General features: G+C 41.8%; 1 protein-coding gene across 1 annotated transcript in view; it reads right to left on the bottom strand.

The window, feature by feature from the left end:
* The window catches only part of carmil2 (capping protein regulator and myosin 1 linker 2), a 65,419-nt gene that overhangs the window by 25,569 nt on the left and 18,827 nt on the right, over positions 1-21,023 (bottom strand). The window contains exons 9-23 of the mRNA XM_055648474.1: positions 20,620-20,706; positions 19,262-19,371; positions 18,464-18,541; positions 16,919-16,995; positions 14,276-14,380; positions 10,809-10,878; positions 8,375-8,456; positions 8,201-8,297; positions 8,057-8,111; positions 6,605-6,777; positions 5,649-5,717; positions 3,840-3,933; positions 2,910-3,008; positions 1,837-1,965; positions 363-476 (exon numbers count right to left, since the gene is read on the bottom strand). Of these exons, the coding sequence (XP_055504449.1) occupies positions 363-476; positions 1,837-1,965; positions 2,910-3,008; positions 3,840-3,933; positions 5,649-5,717; positions 6,605-6,777; positions 8,057-8,111; positions 8,201-8,297; positions 8,375-8,456; positions 10,809-10,878; positions 14,276-14,380; positions 16,919-16,995; positions 18,464-18,541; positions 19,262-19,371; positions 20,620-20,706 (1,439 nt within the window). The remainder of the gene's footprint in view (positions 1-362; positions 477-1,836; positions 1,966-2,909; positions 3,009-3,839; positions 3,934-5,648; positions 5,718-6,604; positions 6,778-8,056; positions 8,112-8,200; positions 8,298-8,374; positions 8,457-10,808; positions 10,879-14,275; positions 14,381-16,918; positions 16,996-18,463; positions 18,542-19,261; positions 19,372-20,619; positions 20,707-21,023) is intronic.

Genomic DNA, 21,023 nt, shown 5'->3' with positions numbered 1-21,023 from the left:
CTCCCTCAATAGCAAGAATGTCCTTCCTCAAATTAGGGAATCTCTAAACAAAACAAAACTACATTCCCTTGAAGGATGCAGATGTTAGTTAGCATTCTCGTTGGATTTTGCTTCATGCCCAGAGAAAATCAATGAGCCACAGATGGAATGCGATGAGCTGCAGCCAAATCTCCGGGATGCAGGACAGGAGACTGTATTACAGGAGCAATACCAAGGATGCTGTTCCTTCACTGAGCAGGAGAACAGGTTACAATAGTCAGACTGATCTGATTCATCTCTAAAGTCATACACCAAGGAAAATGGTCCTTCAGACCATCAAATCCATCAGTACATTTTGTAGAAGATGTACAGCTAGTTCTTACCTGGATTTCCTCAATTATAGCTTGGGAGACCTCTTCAGCAGCTGACTCCAGCTTTCCCTGCACCCTCCTTAACAAAGGTGTTGTGTTACCCATTTGATACATGGCTGGTAACAGCTGTAATATAAGAAGTACGAGAGGGAAAGAAAGAAGCAGAGCGATATTCAAGGCGATAAATAAGAATGTTTGTAACAGTAATAACAAAGAACAAATTTAAAGCTTGACTTTCAAGGTCTTGTAACATTGCCTCTCCATTTCTCATTTCTCCAACTTGATTCTGAGAGAGTGATTTTGAGAGAGTGAAGTGTCAATGTGCACAAGAGTACCAAGATACAGCGACAAGAATAGACTTCAAGCGCATAATGCACAGCAGTGACTTGATTTCTTTCAAAGTTGTTGGTTAGTTCGAATATGTGGGTGGTTAAGGATAGAAGCAGCAGGCCACTCAGCCAAGGCATTCCAGTCACCCAGCCCATTGCAAGAGAATTACCTCATTGATGTCCCAAACTAGCAGGATGGAACCAACAGCCACCTTTGAAATTACCTCATATCTCAAACGACGAACAAAGTTAGCCCTTTGAGACGGTGTTTGTCATCTCCATGTGAACCAACTAGATTCAACTTGCTTTTACTGACTCCCCCTCCGGCTTTCTAATAAATGGGTCAAAAGTACGCAGACTCCGTCTTATCTCTGCACAAAAAATGACATGCATTTTACAAATGACTTTGTTGGACTAACCTTTATTTTTCAAAGTGGATATAGGGGTAGTGGATCAGTATATTTTACAAACTTGTTCCCACATTAGAACAGAGCCCGCATGAAGTTATGGTCCTGGTCATAGATGGCCTGGCCACAAGCTTAATTCTGTGACTATGTGCAATTGCAAAACCTAAAGGTGTGAAGAAGGGTCTCGACCCGAAACGCCGGCCATTCCTTCTCTCCAGAGATGCTGCCTTAGTTACTCCAGTATTTTGTGTCTATCTTTAATTTAAACCAGCATCTGCAGTTCTTTCCTACAAATGCAAAACGTAAATGTTTGAATACAACAAATTCTCTGCCCTTTTGTAACTGGCATCAGTAGATTCACTGCAATTCCTATTCTCTCCAAGATTAAAAATGTCATAACATATTTCCCTGTATAGTAATTCTTCATTTATTTGATTTGTATTCTGAAATGGCCACACTTTAACAAGGGCAGACTTGCTTTAAACTTGACCTAATCAATAATCTACTTATAACAATCAGAGATAACATTCATGTTCCAATGACAAAAATGTTCCAAGAATTTATTATAAAAATATATTTTATTCAGATGTTGGTCAGCGTGATAATCGAAACATTTTACCAAGTATATTTTGCAAATGTTATTAAATCATATCAATGTGTACTCCAGTAAGCCCACATTCCAGCACATAGAAAGATGTACTTTTCATTATTTCATAATTTTAAAAGATAGCAGTCTTTTCATGGACTCACAGTGGTTAATGTCTTAGCATCCTTAATGATTTCTTCCGCAAATATGATATCGTCTTGCCTTTCTTTCACTGATCCATTGTCAATAATGTGCAGATATTCTTGCACCTTTTCACACACACTGTCCACCATCTATACAAGCAAGAAAACCAAGTTATTTTGCGGTCAATTTATTGCTTGACAATTGATATTCATGAGACCCAGGAGCAGAATTAGGCCATTCGGCCCATCGCCTGCTCTGCCATTCTATCTTTCCCCCTCAATTCCATTCTCCTACCTTCGCCTCAGTCTTTGAATTACATTCCGTATCGTTATTTGCTGGTATCATAATTTAAAGTCAGCGTTTACTCTCGTCAGAGGGGTCTCCAATGAGGTAGATGGTAACTCAGCACTGCTCTCTAGTTTGTGATAGGATGGTTCAGTTGCCTGATGACAGCTGGGAAGAAACTGTCCCTGAATCTGGAGGTGTGCATTTTAACACCTCTGTACCTCTTGCCTGATGGGAGAGGGGAGAAGAGGGAGTGTCTGCGTTGAGACTCATGCTTGATCATGTTAGTGGCCTTTCTGAGGCAGCGTGAAGTGCAGATGGAGTCAATGGAAGGGAGGTTCGTTTGTATGATGTTCTGGGCTGCATCCACAATTCTCTGCAATTTCTTGGGGAGAGATTCAACTTTGCAATGCCATTCTTCACGATGCAATTGCAAGTTCTATGGGGGAATTTTCTGAACCACCTTTATCAACTCTATTAACATGTCAATACAAAATAAACTTTATATTCAGTAACTCACTAAGGATAATATTCTTCAATTTCTAGCATTAATACAAACTTAAGAAAAATAAATGTACAAATTCAGTTTTAACTTAAATTAGCCCACAGCTTTCCAATATAATCTTAGATTGCATGGATATGGAAATTACAATACAATATTAAAATTAGCTCCAGCATTAGATTTTAATTTCCATGAACAAAGATGGAAAGGAAAACAACTTGATATTTTTCTCCAATCCAGCTTACTGTTAATCATTGCTAATAATAAAAGCTGATTTTCCCCATTGGTAATGAAAAATCTTCCTACTTGTTGAGTGGAACTTGTTACAATTCTCTCTTGCAGTCGAAAAGCATGTTCTGGAGAAACCTTCTTCATCTGATTGTTCCGGAGGAGATGTGATTGTATCTGGAATTCAAGAATTGACCATTAAAGTTTCACATCTTGTGCAGTCCCAAACCAGAGTACGTACAGAATCAGAGATATAACATTGACAGAGGTTGCGGGCAGACCTGATGGAAGTATATAAAATGATGAGAGGCATAGGTAGGGTGGGCAGTCAGGACCTTTTTCCATAGGATGAAAAAATCAAATACTAGAAGGCATAGTTTAGTTTAGTTTAATTTATAGTGTGGAAACAGGCCCTTCAGCCCACCGAGTACGCACCGACCAGCGATCCTCACACACGAGCTCTATCCTACACACTAGGGACAATTTATATTTTTTATTCAAGCCAAATTAACCTACAAACCTGTCCATCTTTGGAATGTGAGACGAAACCGCAGTATCCAGGGAAAACCCACACGGTCACGGGGAGAATGTACAAACTCCGTATAGACAGTACTGGTAGTCACGATCAAACTCGGGTCCTTGGCGCTGTAAGGCAGCAACTCTACCTCTGCGCCACCGTGCCGCCTGTCATCTTCAAGGTGAAAGGGGCAAAGTTTAAAGGAGATGTGTGAGGCAACTTTTTTTTTTTTTACACAGTTGGTGGTGATTGCCTGGAATGTGTTGCTGGGGATGGTGGTGGAGGCAGATATGATGGTGGCATTTAAGAGACTTTTGTATAGGCACATAGATATGCAGGAACTGAATGGATATGGATTAAGTGCAGGTAGATAGATAGTCTTGGCATCATGTTCGGCACAGACATAGTGGGCCAAAGGGCCTGTTCCTGGGCTGCACTGTTCTACTTTCATTCCATTCAGCAGTGTTGTTCAGTACATTAATTGTCGTTACCTTCTGCAGAGCTTCCTCAGTTTTCTCTGGATTGCTCCTACAAGCCTGAGAGACATCACTCATAGGTAAAGGCATCGACCGTAGTGTATAATTCCTGAAATCAATAAAAACGGCTGCAGGAATGACTGATCAATCGTGATTAAAATCACAAAATTACAATTGAAAGCGGTGGGAGGTTGTCTTTCAGACAATGGAACTATCATTTTTAATCTTGATTCTTTTACCAACATATATCAGATGTCAAATAGAGTTCAGAATTTTATTTTCATTATTTTACACCGGCTGTTTTAAAATTCAATTTGATTTAGTACGTAGGTCAGTTTAGCAGTTGAGTGATTGAATTAACATCTATATTTATAGGAATCTCAAACTGGGGAGTCACTATCTCAAAAATAAGGTTAAGGCCTTTTACCCTCCTTTATCCTTAAGTGTTGTCAAGGGCCAGTTATTGATTGCATTCAAAACAGAGATCAATAAATTCTGGATATTAAAGGAATCAGGGAACTTAAGGATAGGGCTGGAAAATGGTGCCTAAATGTTTAGCCAATTTCATATTTATATTCCATGTTTTCTTATATGAAATGTGGCAAGACCACATTGAATGGTGGGTGAGGTTTGAGAGAATGAATGTCCAATTCCTGCTCTGAATAGCTGGGTACCGACCCACAACGCCATCTATCCATTCCCTCCATAGATGCTGCCTGACCGGCTGAGTTCCTCCAGCACTTTGTACTTTGTTCAACATTCCAGCATCTGCAGTTCCGTGTGTCTCTTTTCCTGCTCTTTATTTCGTCTGTTCTTTGGATGAACATGATAATGGGATGGATCTTACTGGACTGGGGCTGACACCTGGAACTGCTGCCTTCATTTACCTGTTCCTGGGTACAAAAGGCAGGCCTTGTTAGAACAAGCAACAAGGGTGAGTCAGTGAAGACAGACCCAAAATACTGGAGCAACTTAGCGGGACAGGCAGCATCTCTGGAGAGAAGGTATGGGTTACGTTTCAGGTCGACACCCTTCTTCAGATTGTGCTGGTGAGATGGTGATTAACCATTAGTTGGTGCAGAGTTCTGCCTTCTGTAAAAAACATTGATGTTATTCATTTTAAATGCCTCTGACAATTAAGGACATTTAAAATTCCTAAAATTAATGTGTATGTGTATATGTATATACACACACACACATATGTGAGTATGTATATATATATTATATGCATTTGTATGTCAAAGGTCAAAGGTCAAAGGTCAAAGGTCAAAAACTTTATTTGCCATTTGTGCTTACACACATAGGAACTCTTGTGCGGTTGTTCAGAGAGTCAAGTCGTCAAGTTTAAAAAGACACACAGAAGACACATAATCTATAAAAACATATACTTCTCTAGAACTAAAAAAGAAAGAAAATGCCTAAAACCCTATATAAAGGGGAAAGTGAGAGCATTGTAATTTACACAAAACCTATATAAAAAGTGTCGATTGCATTATAAATATCTATATTATATACACACGCACTGAACTTTGTTCTTGTTTATTATATTGTTTACAGGGTTAACATATTCTGTTGTGCTGCTGCAAATAAGAATGTAATTGTTCTATCTGGAACATTTGACAATAATACAAACTTGCACATCAGAGCATGCCTCAATTCAAGGGATGTCAAATTCCTTCAAAGGTGCTGGCCCTACTTTACAAGTGAATTTTTGATTTGTTTCTATCTGGTTACAAAACATAAAAACTGCAGTCCTTTAAAATGTTATAACGGAATTAAATTTCATAGAAGATCAATATGACCAGTATATTATACCACGGTTACCTCTCCAGAGCCCTTGCAACATCCAGGAATCCCACCGCTGTGGTGTTATTTCGGTCCCAGATCACGGTCCTGTCATTAGGAAATCAAAATTGCCATTAACTGCTTTACATCTGCACAGCAATGTCTTTATCACAAATTTGAGTGGAGAATGTTCAACTACATCACAGTTAGAATGCAGGCACAGTGGTAGAGTTGCTTCCTTACAGCGCCAGACACCCAGGTTTGATCCTACTATGGGTGCTGTCTGTACGGAGTTTGTACGTTCTCCCTGTGACCACATGGGTTTCCTCCCACATCCCAAAGACGTGCATGTTTGTCAGTTAATTGGTTTTATCCACCGTCCTTACATAGTGGATTTATAAATTGGAATTTTACTCTGGTGGCCTAACAAGGGTACTACAACCATAGTATCCATACTACAACGGAATAAATGAAAAAAAAATGTTCTTTGCAAAGAGTAATAATTGTGTTGATAATCACATAGTTTGTTGAACGAGGTTCAATTTTTTGACATTGCCGAATTATATAGTCAATGTATGTTCAACATTTGGAACACATCCTTCCCTCCGCTACTGCGCTAATTCCATAGGACAGTATTGGTCAACACTACTATTGAAATATAAAACAAGTATTGTAAACTACATTCTAAAGGTTCATTTTTATTACATTTTGATTTGCTCCACTTCTAAAGCAGTACGCAGTCTATGGTCTTTGGAGATTTATTACTTTTGTTTTCTTGTTCATCATGAGGTGTGTCATTTTTTATTCCATTCATGAGTTCAGTTTCAAAGTTAGACGTTGCTTGCAGCTAAACCATGGTCAAGATGCAGATTTATGTTTTCAAGCAGTTTTACACTGCTATACAAACAAATAAGATGCAGAAAAACTATTTCCTACCAATCTTAGTTAATAGTCCATGAGATGTCAACTCTTGGTGACAGATGGCTATCACTTACCCAAGGGTTGTATTGATCTGCAAAGCTTTGGCCAACATCTTTGCTCCAATGTCTCCCATGGCATTTCCACTAATATCAACTTCCTTCAAGCACGTGTTGTTGCCCAGTGCATTAATGAGAATATTCGCTCCAGACTTCAATCGTGAATCAGCAATCGACAGTGACTGCAGAGGCTGGAAAGAAAAGAAATTGATTTTTTTTTAAATGATTACCTTGTAAAATGTGCAATTTTCACAATTCCTTCCTTGCTTTGTTTCCATGCACTATTCATAATTCAGCTCTAAAATGGGAAACAAATGGCTGAGTTGAGTAGTTCAACTAGTTTTACTCGATGGCAGCAAGGAAAGGGTAACTTCTAGGAGTCTTCTGTCCGTGTGCTTCCTCCTGCTGGGATTTGGAGATTTGCTCGGCGAGATATCTGAGCGGCAAGCCCTGTCTCGCAACTTCCAAGAATTTCCACATCATTGTACTGACCAAATTCTGACCGTTTTCTTCATGACTGTCTATAAATTGCTCCCAAAATTGATTTCCAAGCTGTTGGAAATTGAAATAATTCAGGAACTAACAAAAACATTTTGTTATGTGAATTGTCAAATCAGTTTCATTTGGGTTTCCCCAAATACAAAACAATTCCCACCCCTCTCTTTCCTCCAAGTATCTTGTTGGAAGATATTGTGAACACGCAACTAGAAATGTTCACTAAAGACCCCACTATTTTTCCAAAGTGGCTTTCCTTTTGTGATAGGATATGGGTTGCTACAGAAAACAGACATGTCGGTCTTAGCTGACAGGTGGTTGACAGAGACAGAACTCCTGTATTACCCGGGGACGGGTTGCAAAACTGCACGGTGGCGCAGCGGTGGAGTTGCTGCCTTACAGCGGCAGAGACCTGGGTTTGATCCTGACTACGGGTGCTGTCGGTGTGGAGTTTGTACGTTCTCCCCGTGACCTGCGTGGGTTTTCTTCCAGTGCTCCGGTTTCTTCCCACACTCCTGAGACATACAGGTTTGTAGATTAATTGGCTTTGGTAAAATTGTAAATTGTCCCTAGTGTGTGTGTAGGATAGTGTTAGTGTACGTGGTGATCGCTGGTCGGCACAGATTCGGTGGCCGAAGCGCCTGTTTCCTGTGTTGTACTTTTACCCTAAACTAAATTCTCACTTCCACTATTGATAAAAGATCAGCCTGCTTTTGTCAGTTTTGTTTTCCTCCACCAAGATCCCTTATCTTGCAATTTTCTAGTTTTATTTAAGTCAAGTTTAGTTTATTGTCACCGAGGCACAGTGAAAAGCTTTTGTTCTGCGCTGGCCAGTCAGCGGAAAGACAATACACGATGAACCGAGCCACCCACAGTGTACAATGTGAATAACGTTTAGTGCAAGATAAAGCCAGTAAAGTCCAGTAAAATTGTATTTTATTATCAGATAAAATAGCCAAAGGTGAAAATACTTACACAGTCTTCATCCTGGATAAGTTGGACAATCCTGTGAAGAACATCAGCCAAGGCTCTGAAAATATTAACACGAAAAGTGGACCGTTAACTCATGTGATCAGTAAGTCTTCTTTAAAAAATGAGACGTTAACACGTGACACTTACTTTGGCTTTATATTGAAGTTTTTGCCGAGTGCTACATGTCGGATGGATTTGCTTCTCCCTATAGATAACACCAACGTCACCATGTCCGAGTCAAACCCTGCCAAGACCAGAAAACTAAGTAAGTATCGTCAACCTCTTGTATCGGCCTTAGTGTATCTGAAGAAAGTCACCTACCATTGTCCGAGATATCCAGACTAGTGATGCCGCTGGCATCGATGATGTGATCCTGGATCACCTGAGCCCCAGCTGATCTCAACTGCATGAGAAGACAAAGGGAAAAGGTTTCCTTTAAAACACCACACATCAATAGACATCCAGGACCGTATTGCCCTTGTAGTTCATGCCTTTACTGTTGAATGCCAAAGACTGGTTAAAGGCAGCAGCAATAGTTACACATTATTTAATCCTGTTGCGAGGGAAACAAAACTTGTAGGTAATTCCCTTTCCATTTGGACACTGATATCTTTGCAGCAACTGACAGTGCTACTGACAGTCCTCCCAACGCCAGAGATCCATGTTCGATCCTGATCTCAGGTGCTGTCTGTGTGGTGTTTGCATGTTCTCCCTGTGATCCCAAGGATTTTCTCTGGGAGCTCCGGTTTCCTCTCACCCCCCATAGGTGTGCAGGGTTTGTAGGTTAATTGGCCCTCTGTAAATTGCCCCTAGTGTATAGGGAGTGGATGAGAAAGTGGGATAGCATAGAACTGGTGTGAACAGGGGATCGACGGTCTGCATGGACTTGATGGGCCGAAGGGCCTGTCTCATGCTGTATCTCTGAACTAAACTAATTCTGGAGGGCTGTTCATGAGGAGTCACAGAGCCATACAGCACAGAAACACGACCTTGTGCCACTATGTCCATGCCACACATTGTACCTATCCTCACTAATCCCAGTTACCCGCACATTAGGATCATAAAGTATTTCTCTCGACGCTTCTTAACCTCCTGCTCTTCAGACCGTTCACTCCAGATCACAACCACCATCTCTGTAAAATATACTCCCCCTGAGAAGCCTCTAAACCCGTTACCTTTCACCCCAAACCTATGCCCTCTTGTCTTGGATACCTTTGTCATGGAAAACTGCTTTTCACTTTCTACAGAAGGCTGTGGAGGCCAAGTCAATGGATATTTTTAAGGTGGAGATTGATAGGTTCTTGATTAGTGCGGGTGTCAGGGGTTATGGGGAGAAGGCAGGAGAATGGGCTTGGGAGGGAAAGATAGATCAGCCACAATTGAATGGCGGAGTAGACTTGATGGGCTGAATGGCCTAATTCTGTTCCTACGACTTATGAACTTAAGAACTTTCTGCCCAGTAAATCCACTTCTAAACCTTTTACAGCTCCATTAGATTACCCCTGACCCCAGCCATCTCTGCTCCAGGGAAAACTAACCCAGCCTTTCCAGTCTCTCCTTATAACCATAATAACCATATAACCATATAACAATTACAGCACGGAAACAGGCCATCTCGGCCCTACAAGTCCATGCCGAACAAATTTGTTTCCCCTTAGTCCCACCTGCCTGCACTCGTACCATAACCATAATGGTCCAGTTCAGGCTATATTCTGGTGAATCTCCTTCACACCCTTTCCATCTCAAACGTAACATATTTAAATAATCTGACTGCAGCCTCAGATCAGTGAAAGAGATGGAGGATCAACATAAAATAATTCAAAATCAAGATCCTGGCAATTATTTATTTAAAGTGGCTCCACGTTCAGTATCCTCACTCTAGGCTGCCTCCCAGTGAGATCGGCGAGCTACCTTTATTTTTGGTCACAGGTTTCCTAATGCTGCTGTGTCCCGTTGCAGTCGACTTACACACCCAGGAACACGATACAATTAAGTTTGCCAAGCTCGGCAACTTTTAGACTCTAGAGATACAGCATCTATAGGAAACAGGCCCTTCGGCCCACCGAGTACATGTTGACCAGCGATCACCCCGTGCACTATCCTACATACTAGGGATAATTTCCAAATGTTACCGAAGCCAATTAACCTACAAACCTGCAAGTATTCGGAATGTGGGAGGAAACTGGAGCACCCGGAGAAAGCCCACGCGGTCACGGGGGGAACGTACAAACTCCGCACAGAGAGCACCCGTAGTCAGGAATGAACCCAGGGTCTGTGGCACTGTGAGGCAGCAACTCTACTGTTGCACCACCCAGGTGTAAGCCCTCCATCACTATTGTAGTAATAATGGCTTTAGCTTCCTTCTTGGTGGTAGGTTACGCAAGAGAAAGTCATGTTTTAACATAAAAAGATTGTCGATGCTGATGAAACAGCATTTATATTACTCTAACCGAACATTTACACAAATTGCTTTTGCAGATTATTAATAAACATGTAATAAATTCCTGTTCTATTGGTTTATTGGAAAGCCAATGTACACATTCATCCATCTGGTCTCTACTTCCTTTGAGATTAAACAGGATGGCTCGTTTAGAATTTGCTTGAATGCACAAGATTTTCTCTTTGAAATAAAAGTTATGAATTGAGCATAAATAGTGCACATGTTGGAAATACTTTACATGGCAAAGTATTGAAAAAGATTGCGCTACAGGAAATGATGCATCCTGATGATTATACACAGCTCACTGCTACTTACCTCACAACTACCTAGATCCAGGTGCACATCACAGATGTGAGTGTTAAAGGCCAGGCCTTGGAAAATTGCTCTGTGGATTTGAAACATAAAGAGTATTAGCAAAGCAAATTGCCAAGCATTGAATGAGGGAACCAAACGCTGCCTCAAAGACTTAACGAGTGCCGTTGGCAGTCAAATGGCTTGGCTTCACATTTATGACCGTTTTTATTGTTTAGTTCTCAGGACTACATGCCATGTCCAACCTGCCTTTGGTTCACCTGGGTGGCTAAGGACCTTCTGACTAGTAAAGCAGGCTCATAGAAACATAGAAAATAGGTGCAGGAGTAGGCCATTCAGCCCTTCGAGCTTGCACTGCCATTCAATATGATCATGGCTGATCATCCAACTCAGTATCCTGTACCCGCTTTCTCTCCATACCCCATGATCCCTTTAGCCACAAGGGCCACATCTAACTCCCTCTTAAATATAGCCAATGAACTGGCCTCAACTCAGAGAATTCCAGAGATTCAACACTCCCTGTGTAAAAAATGTTTTTCTCATCTCAGTCCTAAATGATTTCCCATTTAACCTTAAAATGTGACCCCTTGTTCTGGACTTCCCCAACATTTATGAACAATCTTCCTGCATCTAGCCTGTCCAACCCCTTAAGAATTTTGTAAGTTTCTATAAGATCCCCCCTCAATCTTCTGAATTCTAGCGAGTACAAGCCGAGTCCATCCAGTCTTTCTTTATATGAAAGTCCGGACATCCCAGGAATCAGTCTGGTGAACCTTCTCTGTACTCCCTCTATGGCAAGAATGTCTTTCCTCAGAGTAGGAGATCAAAACTGTATGCAATACTCCGGGTGTGGTCTCACCAAGACCCTGTACAACTGCAGTACAACCTCCCTGCTCCTTTACTCAAATCCTTTTGCTATGAATTGCTAACCATTACAGGCCATGCTCTCTAGAGATGGAATCTCCCCACCTTTACATCGATGGCAAACCCCCTCCCCTTCACTGAGTCCACGCCGGCCATCGATCACATTTTCTCATCGATTCCCTACACACTAGGGACAATTTACAAAGGCCAATTAACCTACAAGCCCGCACATCTTTGGGAGATGGGAAGGAACGGGAGCACATGGAAGAAATCCACGTGGTCACAGGGAGAATGTGACGCAGACGGAACCCGAGGTCATGATTGAACCCAGGTCTCTGGTGTTGTGAGTCTGCAGATCTACCAGCTGCACCACTGTGCCACCCAGATTGTTGTTCATTGTTTGCAGTGTATTAGTATGTAATATTAATGGAAGTTTCAACAAATGAACATGATTGCAACCAGTGTTCTGATTGCAGCCATGACCCCACATTGGGGTTTGAATATGGATCTCAGCAGGTCAGGCTGTGCGGGAGGGTAGCTTGATTTACACTAGCTCTGGGTCTCCTTGATGTGACCTTTAGCCAGCTTGCACTGCTGCGAACCAAAGATCCTATAGCAGAGTTCTATAGCAGAGCTCTGCTATAGGATCTTTGCTGCAAAAGACCAATTTCACTTCATCTTTCTCAGTAACTTCCTTTAGTGAAAAAAAATCCTGAGTTTTGATCTGTCAGCATCGAAGCTCAAGGTCTAGAATTTAATGGATGTTCTCAAAAGCTTTGTGAATTTAACATTGTTGTGAAAAGTTTAAAAAGTTACACAACTTGTAGCAGCTACATCTTTTACCAGTGCTATCTGTAGGTTTATAAATACAGTGGGAACTCCAGGCCACAGTCCATATGGTAGTCATTGACACTGACAATTGCGATACAATAGAACTTTATTACTCCCAGGAAGGAAATTGATCTGCCAACAGTCATAAAAACACAAAATACATGAAACGTAAAATTAAAGTGATGAGTGGAAAGGATTGGGGATGTGCAAAACTGTCTTCTATTTATAAATGTTTTAACAAGTAATTTTAGTAAGTTTTCTATGAGTTACTAACTCATAGTACTGGTGCTGTAGAGTCCGCAAAAATATTTTCTGACAGCACGGAGGCGCAGCAGTAGAGTTGTTGCCTTACAGCGCTCGCAACGCTGGAGACCGGGGTTCGATCCCGACTACGGGTGCCGTCTGTACAGAGTTTGTACACTCTCCCCGTGACCTGCGTGGGTTTTCTACAAGAACTTTGGTTTCCACCCACACTCCAAAGACGTACAGGTTTGTAGGTTAATTGGCTTGGTATAAGTGTAAATTGTCCCTAGTTTATGTAAGACAGTGTTAACGTGCGGGGATCGCTGGTTGATGCGGACTCGGTGGGCCGAAGTGTCTCTTTCCACGCTGTATCTCTAAACTAAGAAATCTGAAAGTCAGGAAGATTACACTAAGAGGGAAGTAGATTCTCAGTGTTATTTGAAAATGATTAAAACAATGTAGTGGCATTAAAACACCATTCACAGCCTGTGCGCTGACCAATGGTCAGATTCAGTTACCTTGTCTGGTTTTTAGCATAACATTTTTGTAAACCTGCATGCCAAAAGCTGAACTGTTTTGAATAGAACCATACATTGAGAGATAGGGAACAAAAGGCATCTGAAAAATATGTAAACTGACCAGGGTGTCAGATTCCATCCACATGCAAGGGTAATGCACAGTGGCACATTAACCTGACAACCAATACATTCTGTGGGACATGCAAGTGAAGTCACCCAAATGGCCACAGGGAGAATGCACAATCTCAGTAGTTGCTGCCTCACAGCGCCAGAGACCCGGGTTCAATCCTGACTACAGGTGCTGTCTGTACGGAGTTTGTATGTTCTCCCCGTGACCTGGGAGGAACACCCATATCTATGTACCTCCCACTACCCTGACATCAATCTGAAGAAGGGTCTCGACCCGAAACATCCCCCATTCCTTCTCTCCAGAGATGCTGCCTGTCCCGCTGAGTTACTCCAGCATTTTGTGTCTATGTTAGATTTAAACCAGCATCCACAGTTCCTTCCCACACAGTATGAATATTGATTTCTCTAATTTCAAGTAACCCCTGCATTCCTTCTCTTTCCGCCCCTCCCCACCCTAGTTGTCCTTCCAGTTCCACTGTTTGCGTCCCTACATCCTTTCGTTATATCACCTCTTCCACAGCCAACAATGGACCATTGTGGGCTCCACCATTCCTTGGTCATTGATGCTGGCTCTGATTTGTTCTGAACCTTTTCATGCCTCTAGTTTCCCTCTCCCCGACTCTCAGTCTGAAGAAGGGTCTCAACCTGAAACATAACCTAATCCTTTTCTCCATAGATGCTGCCTGACCCACTGAGTTACAATTTTGTGTCTGTCTTCAGTCACTCAATGTTCTGCCTGAGAACATTGCACTACTGCATTATCTTACTGTGTTGCCATCACAAGGCAGAGAGTCATTTGTTAATCAAAATGATTGATCATCCTTGGGGTGACCTGGATATTGATTATAAGTTCACATTAGAAAAGATTTGCTGGTCTCTTTGTACCTTACTGCTTCTAGTGGTAGTTTGATTCCAGATAGTGAGATGAACTTCAAGGATAAACAGTTGCTGAAGAACTGCCTCATCGAAGAAGGGATTTCCTTTGTTTTCCTGCAAGAGATGACATTGCAAAACCTGTAACCAGAAATATATCTGTGAATATTAATAACAATTGGGGCAAATGAAAGGGATACATAGGGTGAATGCACAGAATCTTGTATCCAGAGTAGGGGAACCAAGAACCAGGGGACACAGGTTTAAGGTGAGAGGGGAAAGAGTTAATAGGAACCCGAGGAACGACATTTCCACACAGAGAGTGGTGGGTATATGGAACAAGCTGCAAAAGGAGGTAGTTGAGGCAGGTACTACAACAACATTTAAAATACATTTGCATAGGAAGGAACTGCAGATAACCAAAGTTAGACACAAAATGCTGGAGTAACTCAGCGGGACAGGCAACATCTCTGGAGTGTAGGAATGGGTGATGTTTCGGGTGGAGACCCTTCTTCAGATATTTTACAGGTACATGGATTGGAAAGGTTTAGAGGCACTTGGGCCAAACGCGGGTGGGTGGGATTAGTGTAGATGGGGCATCTTGGTCATCATGGCCAAGTTGGGCCGAACACGTATGACTCTATGGCTTAAATTTAACCAGAGAGACCAGGGCAGGTTTTCAGTTTGCCTTGGGACGCCAAAACAACCAAATACAATGAAACTTGGACCAAAACGGGGAGTGAGTGTAACTTCAGGTTCAGAACCAAATGGCTCGATAAAAATCCAAAGATGGATATTCTAGCTTGCTGTTAACGAACAGGAGAGAGTAACTGTTGACAATTTTTAAAGGTCACCATTTCACATTAGATTCACCACCCAAACAGTTTTACTCAGTTCATGCAAATAAATTACAGCTCACACACTCATTTATTCTATATTTATACGAGCTAGATCCCCCTTTTCCAACCAGCTTTCACCTTGCAGATCGAAATCTGTGGCCGTACAGGATCAAAACAATACTAAGTTCACTGCGGTTGCTATTTTCTGACTTCATGCAGACTAAGATGTATGGAGTGGAGATTGTAAGCCTGTGAACTGGGTTTTACTAATCTTGGTGCGGTTTGGAGGTGAGAGTTGGTGTGTCACTGTTACAACTTCAGGGCGTTCACAATGGAGCAGCGGGAAAGTTGCTGCCTTACAGCGCCAGAGACCCGGGTTCGATCCTGACTATGGGTGCTGTCTGTATGGAGTTTGTACATTCTCCCTGTGACCTGCATAGGCTTTTTCCTGGATCTTCCTCATACACTCCAAAGACGTACATGTTTGTAGGCCAATTGGTGTGGTAAAAATTGTAAACTGTCCCAGGTGTGTGTAGGATAGTGCTAGTGCGCAGGGAATGCTGGTTGGTGCAGACTCGATGGGCCGAAGGACTTGTTTCTGTGCTGTATCTCTAAACTAAACTAAATTAAATCAGTTTGGGAGTTAAAATATTTGTCTACAAATTGTTTCTAAGTGAAGCAGTCGACACTAAACCAAATCCAGTTTGCAAAATGTAAATTGAATGTAACAGGTCTCACAGGACTATTTCAAAGAGGAACTTTCCCTTATGTCCAGGTCAATATTTGTCCCTCAGTTGTTACTGAAACCAATTATATGGGCATTACATTAGCACTGGTGGGAGTTTACTCTGTGGGAATTGGCTGCACCCCTTCTCACAATAGCAACTATACATTAATAAAACATAATTGGTGGTGGTGCCTTGTTGTGGTTCATCCCGAACAGTGACGCAACAGAGAGCTCTCTGGTTCATGGGTGACTCCCAGAAATGCAGACCAGGATAGATATCGTGCTACTGGAAGATCGTCAACTCAGTGATGATCATCAGCTGGTTGGTCTTCCAGTAGAATGAGATGTCCTTAAGGAAATACTGCCGACTGGCGCATTCCAGACTGCAGGAGCATGAGCTGGGGGACAACACCGAAGCTCCATGCAGCCAACGGAAAGGCTTTGTGGGTTAGGTCCGCAGTCTAGAGTCCTTCTGCTACTGGACATTGATGGAGTACACCTAGTACAGAAAACTTTGAGGTAATGGATGTTGGTATCATCCCAGGAGGTCATGCAACTGGCAACGGTGTGAACACTCCCAATGTATGAAGATAGGCACAAAAGGCTGGAGTAACTCAACGGGGCAGGCAGCATCTCTGGATAGAAGGAATGGGTGACGTTTCAGGTCGAGACCTTTAGACAATAGACGAGAGGTGCAGGAGTAAGCCATTCGACCCTTCGAGCCAGCACCGCCATTTAATGTGATCATGGCTGATCATCCCCAATCAGTACCCTTCTGCCTACCCCTTTGAATTAGTCCAGAATTTTGTGTCTATCTTCGGTGTAAACCAGCATCTGCAGTTCCTTCCTGTACTCACAATGAATGGATCCAATAACACCATGAATGCATAGACCAAACAACATTACAAATATAAAAAGAGCCATGCACTATTTAAATGTATTGCATATCTTTTTTACAAAGCAAGTTTATTTTTGAAATTAAAACAAAAAAGGTGGTCCAGCATTTTAGGACATCCCCATACTGCCAAAGGCATCATGTCAATACAAATGCTTTCTCCCAAATGGCTTCACTTCAATTTATTTACTTACTTGTGGGAAGTTACATTTCGGTTGAGAATCAGAGAGGATAGGTGTATACAACAACCACGATTCAGTGCTCCAAACAGCTATGGTGGAGAAAACAGAAAAGCAGCTGCGGAATGCCAGAATAATATCACAACAAATAGTCACTTATTGTTAACAAAACCATTCTAAAAAGTGCAATTAGACATAAAAAGCTGAAGAAACTCAGAGTGACAGGCAGCATCTCTGGAGAGAAGGAATGGTTGACGTTTCGGGTCGAGACCCGTCTTCAGAGCCAAAAGGCCACCCATTCCTTCTCTGCAGAGATGCTGCCAGTCCCGCTGAGTTACTCCAGCTTTTTGTGTTTATCTTCGTTTTAAACCAGCGTCTGCATTTCCTTCCTACACCAAAAAAGTGTAATCCTGTGTGGGAATCTTTCCCACAGATACTAATAAACTGAGGATACCCAGGAACTCTATTATGGGGTCCCCCACACTGTCGCTTGCATTAAGTACATTCACTAGCAACTTTCTAAAGCAGCTGTGCGTGCATCATTGTTACTCCCTGGCAAATACATCTGTTGTTTACCAGCATCAGGGAAGCTGCACCATGTCATCAGCAAGTTGCAGCAAGGTGTCATTGACAATGCTATCAAGTCACACTTGCTCACCAATAACCTAGTTATCAAATCCCATTGTGGGTTTTACCAGGTCCCCAATGGTAGGCTGGTAGATTAAGATACACAGGATTCACAAAGACTTGGTTGTCGTTCTGAGATGGTAAGACGTACATTGGAAAAAGCAAGGGTTCCCAACCTGGGGTAAATTTACCCCAGGGGATACATTTTGCCTACCCAATTTGTTGATTCTAGATTTGTACATATTTTTTCTCGAATTGAATTGAATTGAATTGAATAAACTTTATTAATCCCCAACCTGGGCAGCACACTAATAAAAAATTTACCCCAGTTCAGGATATCCTCTTGTCCACCCAAAGTTTTCGCCTACCCAGGGGTAAATTTGTTGGTGATGGTACTGGAGAACCCCCAGCGGCTTTGTACGATATTTTCCAAGCCAACCTGACCGCGCCTCATCCACACACTGACTGCGACCCAGGTGTTAAAGTTCAGGTCGCAGCTGGTAGTAATTTAGTATAACCGGATGATGTTTTTCGGCAGTGTACTGGAGTTCCATAAAAAGGCATAAGTGAAATCCAACCGCGTCGCCGCCAAAGCCGATTTCTGTGCTACTAAAGCCGATTACCTGGGCAGTAAACGGGACCCGCTGGTAGGCCGCGAACAGGGAAGACGCTGCTCGGAGGAAGAACCCCTCCGACCTTGAGATAAAGGAACAACAGATAAAAAGATTAGACCCCCTGACTGCACACTCAACTTACTAAAAATCCAAAAAAGAAGCGGACAGCTGCAGGACAGCAGCCGTCAGGACAGCGCCTTCCCGGAAAGATCCGAGGTGAAATAACATTGCTATGTGCTACTAAAGTTACCTGGGGTAAACGGGACGAAAAAGGTTGGGAACCCCTGAGATAACGGAACAAAGAGAAAGTGGTACTTACAGAATCCAGGGCGCAGTCGGTCCCAGCAAGATCCAGGTGAGTCAGTGCATTCGGACGGGCAAGGAAGGCATACAAATTCTGACAGAAAGCAATTTAAAAAAATCAAATCTTTAAACATTTCACATGAAATACTCATTTCAAGCTCAAGAAGCAAATATTTAATCAGACCCCTGAATCTCTAAAAGTAACATTTTTAATTGCTGAAAAGCGGAACATATTTCCAACAAATCCAAGTCTTAAACTGCAAATACAGTTTATTAAAATTAATAAGTCTTATCAACAGTTTGATCATTTTGCATGTTTTATGTTGCTGTTTAACAGGTATAACTTTAGATGGGCCGGGTTTACATTGTGGGAATGAAGATGATAAAAGATCTGGTACTCTTTAGATCACAACTGTTTTATTTCAGGTTTTCAACATTTTATTATGTATTTTACTTTTGGAAGAGGTCAGAAAATGCTGCACAAAATAAACTTGTATTCCTTTTAACTTTAAAACAGATAACTAAAATATGTGTGGAAGTCCGAGCTGCTTTGTAAACTTGATCATTTTCACTAATGCAAAAACAGTGGTTTTAATATTTAAAAGCCAAAACTGGGAGTGCATCCAAAAATATATTTTGTGAAGTTGGCTGTCTAGGCCTGAACAAATGCTTTGTATAAATAGGTCCATGAAGGTGTTTCAATACAGCAAATATGGGATAATAAATATTCAGAAACTGAATTCTAAAATTAACCGCTTCAGATATCAAAAAGGTGTTTGCTTTCCAAAACATGAAATTACTTTGATCAACTTACACAATTCTCTTCAACAGCAAAGATGCCGGGATTACCAGAGAGATCCAGCTGAACAAGAGAGGATGCAAATGTTTCATTGGCAATGAATGACTGAGCCAAAGAGTTCAGACCTGTAAAGTACAAGGTGAAAGGTAAGAGGGAGTGCCGACATATCTGGATAATTACCACTGAGGCACCTTACTTAACATTTCTATGGAGGCTGGTTGGAAGAGACTGGACTCCAGAAAGAGCACAGGTAGCCAAAAATGACCGTGTAACCCATTTATTTTGGATTTCCCCAAATTTCCATCAAAGATTATGCAGGACATTGTTAACATAGAAACATAGAAAATAGGTGCAGGAGTAGGACATTTGGCCCTTCGAGCCTGCACCGCCATTCGATATGATCATGGCTGATCATCCAACTCAGTATCCCATCCCTGCCTTCTCTCCATACCCCCTGATCCCTTTATCCACAAGGGCCACATCTAACTCCCTCTTAAATATAGCCAATGAACTGGCCTCAACTACCCTCTGTGGCAGAGAATTCCACAGATTGACCACTCTCTGTGTAAAAAATGATTTTCTCATCTCGTTCCTAAAAGACCTCCCTCTTATCCTTAAACTGTGACCCCCTAGTTCTGGACTTCCCCAACATCGGGAATAATCTTCCTGCATAAATACTATGCTGGTGTCTTTCGCAAGGAGAATGTGATTCTCCACCACATTACTGGTCGATGAGAGTAAAGAATTATGTGAAGGTTATTTAGATAAGTTTTCAAACATTTTAACTGCCAAGTTTGGGCCCAAGTGGCAGGCTAATGAATAAAGCCTTCATACTATTTTTTTCACAGATCAGTTGATACTTTTATTCCGATGCAGATTCTTGGATTCTGATTCCAGAGCTAACACTGACAACCAATGTTTGTGTGATTGCTCACTACATTCTTTGTTTGCAGCCTCGTTTTGTACTTCATCAATCTATTCATCAATGAGTCAGTCAATCTATTACATGGATGGCTGCCAGGGTTGATGGTTGAGGCAGATAGGATTGTGGCATTTAAAAGACTTTGGATAGGCACATGGATATGCGGGGAATAGAGGGTTATGGACTATGTTCAGGCAGGTAAGAGTTGATCTTGGCATCATGTTCGGCACAGACAATGCGGGCTGAAGGGCCTGTTCCTGTGCTGTACTGTTCTACGTCGCAAATCTAGACCAAATTTAAGGCAGCCTATATTTCCCTCATCACTAGTATTTCATGTAATATAATGCCTCTCTACGATGTGTGGAGGAGAATAATTTATTTTGGGATAATTATCCAATGCAAAAGTTGGTCCATGTAAGAGTTGAAGCTTGGTGTCATGGCCAAGACTTACCCTTTGTTGTCAGTGATGTCCTGGAGAGGTTGATGTACTTCAGCCCTTTGCTGAGCTTTTCAAACTGTTGACTGAGTGCTAACACTCCTGTTGAAAGACAGTTGTTATCATATCATTGTTCAGTTTGTCTTTGCGTTTACATTTTCACATTATTTTCATATTACCAACCCCTTTCACACACCATCTCAATGCAAGATAATTAAAGAGCCTTTTAGATCCCTTCTCAAAATTTCATTACTAATTGTGTTCACTGGCTAATGCCTTGTTTTTTTTCCTCTATCCCCCACCCCTTCCCCTCTTTAAAATTGTTAACAGACTTCCACTGATATAATTTAAACGCCTCGTTAGTTTAAACATCAGAGGTTAGTGAAGGATGCAATTACTGTTCCTGAATGCACTGTTTC

This window comes from Leucoraja erinacea, chromosome 17 (assembly GCF_028641065.1).
Source record: "Leucoraja erinacea ecotype New England chromosome 17, Leri_hhj_1, whole genome shotgun sequence".
NCBI lineage: Eukaryota > Metazoa > Chordata > Chondrichthyes > Rajiformes > Rajidae > Leucoraja > Leucoraja erinaceus.
This window is presented reverse-complemented; position numbering and strand designations above follow the sequence as displayed.